The sequence below is a fragment of the Saprolegnia parasitica genome (genome assembly GCF_000151545.1).
Source record: "Saprolegnia parasitica CBS 223.65 unplaced genomic scaffold supercont2.179, whole genome shotgun sequence".
In the NCBI taxonomy this organism is placed as follows: Eukaryota; Oomycota; class Saprolegniomycetes; order Saprolegniales; family Saprolegniaceae; genus Saprolegnia; species Saprolegnia parasitica.
Window position 1 is genome coordinate 1 of NW_012156573.1, and position 6,681 is coordinate 6,681.

The 6,681-nt window shown below is 57.2% G+C and overlaps 2 protein-coding genes across 2 annotated transcripts in view; one reads left to right on the forward strand and one right to left on the reverse strand.

Moving 5' to 3' along the window:
• Nucleotides 1–864: 864 nt before the first annotated feature.
• Nucleotides 865–5,326, forward strand: SPRG_15677 (hypothetical protein). The gene is made up of 7 exons (XM_012354735.1): nucleotides 865–1,342; nucleotides 1,390–1,737; nucleotides 1,791–2,057; nucleotides 2,144–2,292; nucleotides 2,325–2,685; nucleotides 2,738–4,546; nucleotides 4,595–5,326. Exons 1-7 carry the CDS (start codon nucleotides 872–874, stop codon nucleotides 5,279–5,281), a joined length of 4,092 nt encoding a protein of 1,363 aa, XP_012210125.1. The 5' UTR covers nucleotides 865–871; the 3' UTR covers nucleotides 5,282–5,326.
• A 782-nt stretch (nucleotides 5,327–6,108) lies between these two features.
• Nucleotides 6,109–6,681, reverse strand: part of SPRG_22357 (hypothetical protein) — a gene marked incomplete at both ends in the record, with an annotated part of 1,731 nt that continues 1,158 nt past the window's right edge. Inside the window, one exon of the mRNA XM_012354736.1 lies at nucleotides 6,109–6,618. Within this exon, the coding sequence (XP_012210126.1) occupies nucleotides 6,109–6,618 (510 nt within the window). The remainder of the gene's footprint in view (nucleotides 6,619–6,681) is intronic.

Sequence of the window (6,681 nt, forward strand, 5' to 3'; positions counted from 1 at the left end):
ATTGGTAGAAATTCGAGTTTATAGGCACGTTTATAAGGTACCACAGGGGAAGTACAAAAACCAGCATGAAAACAAGAGCTGAATGCCATGTTGCACAATTGCCGCGCGCACAACACCGCTTGCATAGTATTATACCGCTTGCACAAGATCGCCACGTCATATCGAACTTCCTCCTTCTTCTCTTCTCTTTCTTCGATTTAACAGGCACACGTGTGTTATAGTCCCACCACTTAAGGGGTACTCGCCGTTCAAACTGAGCCCTGAGTTATAACAGTAGCGTCAACATCGCGTCTTGACTCCATGTTATCGGCGTAGGTGACGTGGGTTGATCTCCATGACGTTTGCTGATGGGCGTGGGGTGAATCCCATGGTTTGAGTCAAAGCTCTCGCATGTCATCGGAGTCAATGCGCCACATTGGCTGCAACCCTGAGAGAGAGTGCCCCCCGCTACTGCATACCTACGACCCCTACCAAAGCAGTTTGATTGGCATCAAATCACCTCGCATGGTAAGCAACGCCCTATGTCTACTGATGGCACCCGACGCAAGTATCCATGGGTATCCTCCTCCGTCATAGATGCAACGTCCGCTTGCGCTGCCGTGTGCATGGCGGACGCAGGGACGGGTTGGGTGTCGACTAGCTACATGACACCAACTTCAGTAGCAAGAGCGTCCGGTCCATGCACATCACCGAGCGACATGGCGGCGGCCGCCGGCCTGTCAAAATCACCAAGCGACTTGGGTGGCACGAGACACAGAAGATACTACTGGCACACGGAGCGGGTGGGCAAAAATAGTCGAAAATGTATAAATTTAGCTTTGCCGTCTTTGAATAGATATCGGTTGAGCAACCATTGCGCGATTGCCAGAGAATGGACCAGGTCGGCGCCAAGGCGAAGAGGGCCGAGGTCCAGCCCGTCTGCGTGCGGCGGGCGTCCTTCGCCGCCTTGCCCGAGATCCCTGCGATCGACGGCACGATCCCGCGCGTGCGCACCGACATGAACTTCAAGGGCCTCCAAGACCCGTACTCGGAGTGCCACCAAGTGCTCACGAGCTCGCTCAACGCCGCATCCATCGACACGATGCTGAGCGGCGGCCTCAAGAATTTCTTTGAAAAGTACAACCGACTCGCCGAGACGACGAATCTGCAGCTGCAGACGCCCGAAATCCGCTTCTCCAACCTCTCGTTTTCGGCGCAGTCGAGCGCCAACTCGCTCGCGTCTGGGACCGTGGGCAGCTACCTCCGGCAGCTCTTCTTCCCGTTCTGCTGCAAGCCGCCGAGCGTCGAGAAGAATGTGCTGCACCCGATGTCGGGCGCGATTCCGCCGGGAAGCATGACCTTGGTAACATGCATTGGCATAAAACACTCGGTTCTGATGGGATATGATAGCTTTTGGCGAGCCCGGGCTCGGGCAAGACGTCGTTCCTTAAGGCGCTTGCGAATAAACTGCCGACCAAGAACACGAAAATCGGCGGCAGCGTCTCGTACAGTGGACTGACGTGCAACCAGATCGACCTCCGCAAGCTCGTGGGGCTCGTCGACCAGCGCGACAACCACATCGCGACCATGACCGTGCGCGAGACGCTCAAGTTTGCCGATCTCTGCCTCAACGGTCGCCCGAAGAAGAAGTCGGGGTCGCAGTCCCCGACCAAGGCCGAAGAAAAGATGGCCGACGTGGCCAACCTGCGAACCGACCTCTACTTGCACATCCTCGGCCTCTCCAACTGCGCCGACACGGTAGCTTCCCCGTATGTTGAGCTTTCGTCGTCATGGTGGATGCCATCGCGTAGATTGTCGGCGATGACATGCTGCGGGGTGTGAGTGGCGGCGAGCGCAAGCGTGTGACCGTGGGTGAGATGCTTGTCGGCGGCCAAAGCATTTTCCTCTGTGACGAGATCAGCACGGGTCTGGACTCGGCCGCCACCTTTGACATTGTCAACGCACTCAAGACATGGACCAAGTCACTGGGCGGTAGCTGCATTGTAGCCTTGTTGCAGCCACCTCCCGAGGTCGTCGAGCTCTTTGACGACATCTTGATGCTCTCGGACGGGCATCTGGTACGGCTCCTAGCACTTGGATATTAGATCCAGAGACCATCTGGCGCCAACATCTGGCAACACATCTGATGGCGACATGTGGGTAGGTGTACCACGGTCCGCGGACGTCGACGCTGCCGTACTTTCAGTCGCTCGGGTTTGTGTGCCCGGCGCGCACCGACCCGTCGATCTTCATGCTCGAAGTCGTTGCGGGCAGCGGGACCAAGTACTTCAACCCTGGTATCAACTTGATATTGTACCGAACGATGGATTTGAGCCTCCGACTAGAGCACCCGACACCGGCGCCGACAACGTCCAAGGCGTTCGGGAGGCTTTCGCAGCGTCTCCAATGCACGCAGCCGTGCGCATGTGGCTCAAGAACAGCAACCTCCAGTACGACGTGACCAGCGTCAAGCGCCTCGCGTTTCTCGCGCGCAGGACGACACAGTTCAGCCTCGCGTTCTGGGACAGCACCAAATTGCTCATGGCGCGCCAAGTGGTCTTCTGGGTCCGCGACAAAGAGCTGCTCTACGGCAAGCTTATCGAGGCGTGCGTCGAGGGGTTGCTGCTCGGCATCATCTACCTCAACTGCGACGCGTCGCTGTATTTGCGCATGCTCTTTTTTCACGATTGCGATTTTTCTGGTATTGTCTCTAATTTTTTCTTGTTCAAGGGTGTCTGACAGGGTTGGCATCTCGTAGCGCCACGCGTGGCAGCGCATTACGATCTCTCTCGCCGTGCGCAACGTGTTTTACAAGCAGCGGTCGCGCAACTTCTTCCGAACCTCGTCGTACGCGATCGCCGAGGCGGTGGTCCAGATCCCCATCAACCTCGTCGTTGCAATTGTGCTCGGCACGATCTTCTACTTTATGAGCGGCCTCGCGCACGAGACGTCCGTGTACTTTACGTACCTCGCCGTCCTCGTCGTCTTCCAGCACGTCATTGCCGCGTACTTTACGCTGCTAAGCTCGATCGCGCCGACGGTCACGATCGCGCAGTCGTTCGCGGCCTGCTCGATCGTCTTCTTCATTCTCTTTTCGGGCAACATTGTGCTCTACGACCTCATTCCGACGTATTGGACCTGGATGTACTGGTGCAACCCGCTCACGTGGGCGCTCCGGGCCATCATGCTCAACGAGTACAGCAGCACGCGCTACTCGATCGACGAACGCGCCGACAAGCTCGATATGTTTGAGATCCGCCAAGACAACGAGTACATTGGGTACGGCCTCCTTGTGCTCCTTGGCTACTACTTCTTCTTTACGACGCTCAACGCCCTCGCGCTCCATTTTGTCCGGTTTGACACGCAAGTCCGGGCGACGTCGCCCCCCGCGGCGCCCCCCGCCGATGCCGCCACCGTGCTCACGATCGAGACGGCGCCGACGCAGCTCCCGTTCTACCCTGCCCGCATCGCGGTTCGCGATTTGGACTACTTTGTGAAGATGCCGACGGGCGAAGAGAGACAGCTTCTACAGCACATCACCGCGTCGTTTGAGCCGGGCACGATGACGGCGCTCATGGGCTCGTCCGGCGCCGGCAAGACGACGTTCATGGACGTACTCGCGGGCCGCAAGACGGGCGGCCGCATCGCCGGCGACATCTACATCAACGGCGAGCCGAAAAACCCCGCGACGTTTAGCTGTATTGCCAGCTACTGCGAGCAGATGGACATCCACTCGGAGAAGGCGACGATCCGTGAAGCGCTCGAGTTCTCGGCGTTTCTGCGGCTGCCGCAGACGTTCGAGTACGATGCCAAGCTGAGCTTGGTGCGCGAGACCTTGACGCTTCTCGAGCTCGACAAGATAGCCCACGAACGCATCCTCAACCTCAGCGTCGAACAGAAGAAGCGCGTCACGATCGGTGTCGAAGTGGTGGCCAACCCGAGCATCTTGTTTTTGGACGAACCGACCTCGGGGCTAGACGCGCGCTCGGCGCAGTTCGTCATGCGCGGCGTCCAGTCGATCGCGCGCACGGGTCGCACGGTCATTTGCACGATCCACCAGCCGAGCATCCAGATCTTTGAGCTTTTCGACTCGCTTTTGCTGCTTCAAAAAGGCGGCCGCATCGCTTTCTATGGGGAGCTCGGCGCCGACTCGCAGAAGCTGCTCGAGTACTTTCACTCAATTCCGGGCACCGAGAAGATCCATCCGCTCTACAACCCAGCGACATACATGCTCGAGGTCATTGGCGCCGGCGTGGGCCGCAAGGACATCAAGAACTACGCGGATGTCTATGCGAGCAGCGACCTCTGCGCGGCCAACCGTGTGAAAGTCGAGCGACTGCTCGCACCATCGCCCGATCTCGTCATGTTTTCGACGCTGGCGTTCCAGCCGATCGCGACGAGCCTCTTGAACCAGACGCGCTGGCTGGCGCACCGAGCGGTGCTCATGTACTGGCGCAGTCCCGCATACAACTTTGTGCGGCTCGTGTCGTACCCGGTCTTTGCCGTCATATTTGGGAGCACGTTCTACAAGCTGCCGTTTGGCACGATGGCGCACGTGACGTCGCATGTACACTATTGTCTGCAGTTTGACTGACAAACTGATGTCTCTGTGTAGATCGGACTGATCTACAACGTTATGGACTTTATTGGCGTCATCAACATGATGACCGTGCTGGACATGGCGAGCACGGAGCGCCCCGTGTTTTACCGCGAGCGCATGTCCAACTACTACAGCCCGCTGCCGTACACGCTCTCGCTGCTACTGGCCGAGATCCCGTACCTCGTGGTCGTCAACCTCAGCTTCGTCGCGATCGTCTACTGGCTGGTCGGCTGGTACCACGACGCCGCGACGTTCTTCTTCTTCTGGTTCATCTACTTCGTGTACACGTCGTTGTGTACCTTCATGGGCATGTGGATGGCCGTACTCATGCCCAACATCAAGGTGGCCAACGTCGCCGTCGGCGCAACGTCCTGCATCGTGAACCTCTTTGGCGGCTTCCTCCTTCCGTTCGTGCAAATGAAGTGGGGCTACAAATGGCTCACGTGGATCATCCCCTCGAGCTACTCGCTCAACGTTCTCGTCGGACTCGTGGTCGCGCGCTGCGAGGATGGCGTCGGCCCCGGCTGCAAATTGATCCTCGTCGGCGGCAAGCCCGCAACGGTCGAGTCGTACGTCATTTCAAAATTCGGGTTCGACCCGGCCGAGATCTACTCGAGCAGCGGTGCGCTCCTCCTCGAGTGGGCACTCATCCAAGTGTTTATCTACCTGACCCTGCGCTTTCTGTGCCACCTCAAGCGCTAGATGCATGAATAACACCACACATGACATGATATATTAACATTCGCCCTCGTCGAGCAAAATAAGAAGCGACATAAAAAGCGAACACAGGGGGCGACCTGCACGCGACTGTCGGCGACGAAATTGCAGTGTTGACTGCGAACCGAAACGCATGAGAATTGATCGTTTATGTTGGCAAAACGGAAATGGAGCAAACATTCCTGGACGTTGTCGAAGTTGGCGACTCAACTGATCATACCTATGCCACCGTGGTTTCGGAGATTCGCGACGGGGGGCATGGTCAGCTTCATGCTGCGCAACCTCAAAACGATGGAATCGCCGACTACGCTGCATGCCTTTCTTCTCGTTGGCGCATTTTTCTCGTGGCGCTGTTGTCATCAAGACGTGTATCTCTCTTGCCGAATACGGAGTCCAGAGGGACACGTTGTATGCATAGTACGATTTAACGATAACATCTTATGATTTGTTTTGAATCGTTGGCATCCGTCGTGAGCAGTGGCAAAGCCATGGGCGTATCGACCTCCGCGAGCCGATGTGTCATATTCGATCCAAGCATAACCGAGCCCCAGTAGTGGGTCATCTGGGGCTTCCATATGCATCCATAGGTGACTGCAAGACGACGCGACCCGCGATGCCAAAGTCGTTCCGGGGAAAACGATGATCGGGTGTCTCGAAAACTCCTCCACACACGGGCAATTACGGGCAGAAAACATGTCCCGCAGCATGACGCTGCCGCGTCCACACTTCGATAGTTGCTTGCATTTGAAGGAAATGAAGTTGATTGGTACATTATCAAACACGACACGAGACAGAGGCGGAGAGGAACGCGATTACTTCTTGATCGGGCACGAGCCGTTGACCGTACCCTTGCCGCCGGCAATGCGGTAGCACTTGGTCGACGGGTACACAGACATAAAGTTGGTCGTGACCGAAAACGTCAGCGCAATGAAGAAAATCGCGACGAGGAGCGCACCCGCAAGCTTGCTCGTCTGGCCACGCTTCTTCAGCTCTTGCATGGCTTCCTTCTGCGGCGGGAGGAGGAAGAGCCAGCCAAGCGCCGCCAGCTTGCACGCATACGAGATGAAGTAGCAGTACGTGACCTCCCAGCGGACGTGGTTGTCATCTTCCGCCATCTGGTCCATGGACACATCAAAGTACGAGTCGATGAGCTTGTAGATGACCGACGCGAACGGTGACGCGAGGTTCGAGATCGTCGTCACGAGACCGTAAGTGGCACCCTCGTTACCAATGTCGGCGATCTCGACGGCGCAGTAGGTGGCCACGATGAAGCGGATACCAGCGGGGACGTTGTCGGCAAGCGGGACGCCCGTGAAGAACCACTGGTTGCGGAAAACGTCCCAGATCGTGACGAAGATGACAATGCCATCAATGAGGATGATACC

Bases quoted from the DNA above. Each gene is read 5' to 3' on its own strand.
- SPRG_15677 (XM_012354735.1), top strand. From the start codon at position 872: ATGGACCAGGTCGGCGCCAAGGCGAAGAGGGCCGAGGTCCAGCCCGTC. The intron at 1,738-1,790 runs GTAGCTTCCCCG...GCCATCGCGTAG, and splicing joins TCTCCAACTGCGCCGACACG to ATTGTCGGCGATGACATGCT. The intron at 2,293-2,324 runs GTACCGAACGAT...GCCTCCGACTAG, and splicing joins CCTGGTATCAACTTGATATT to AGCACCCGACACCGGCGCCG.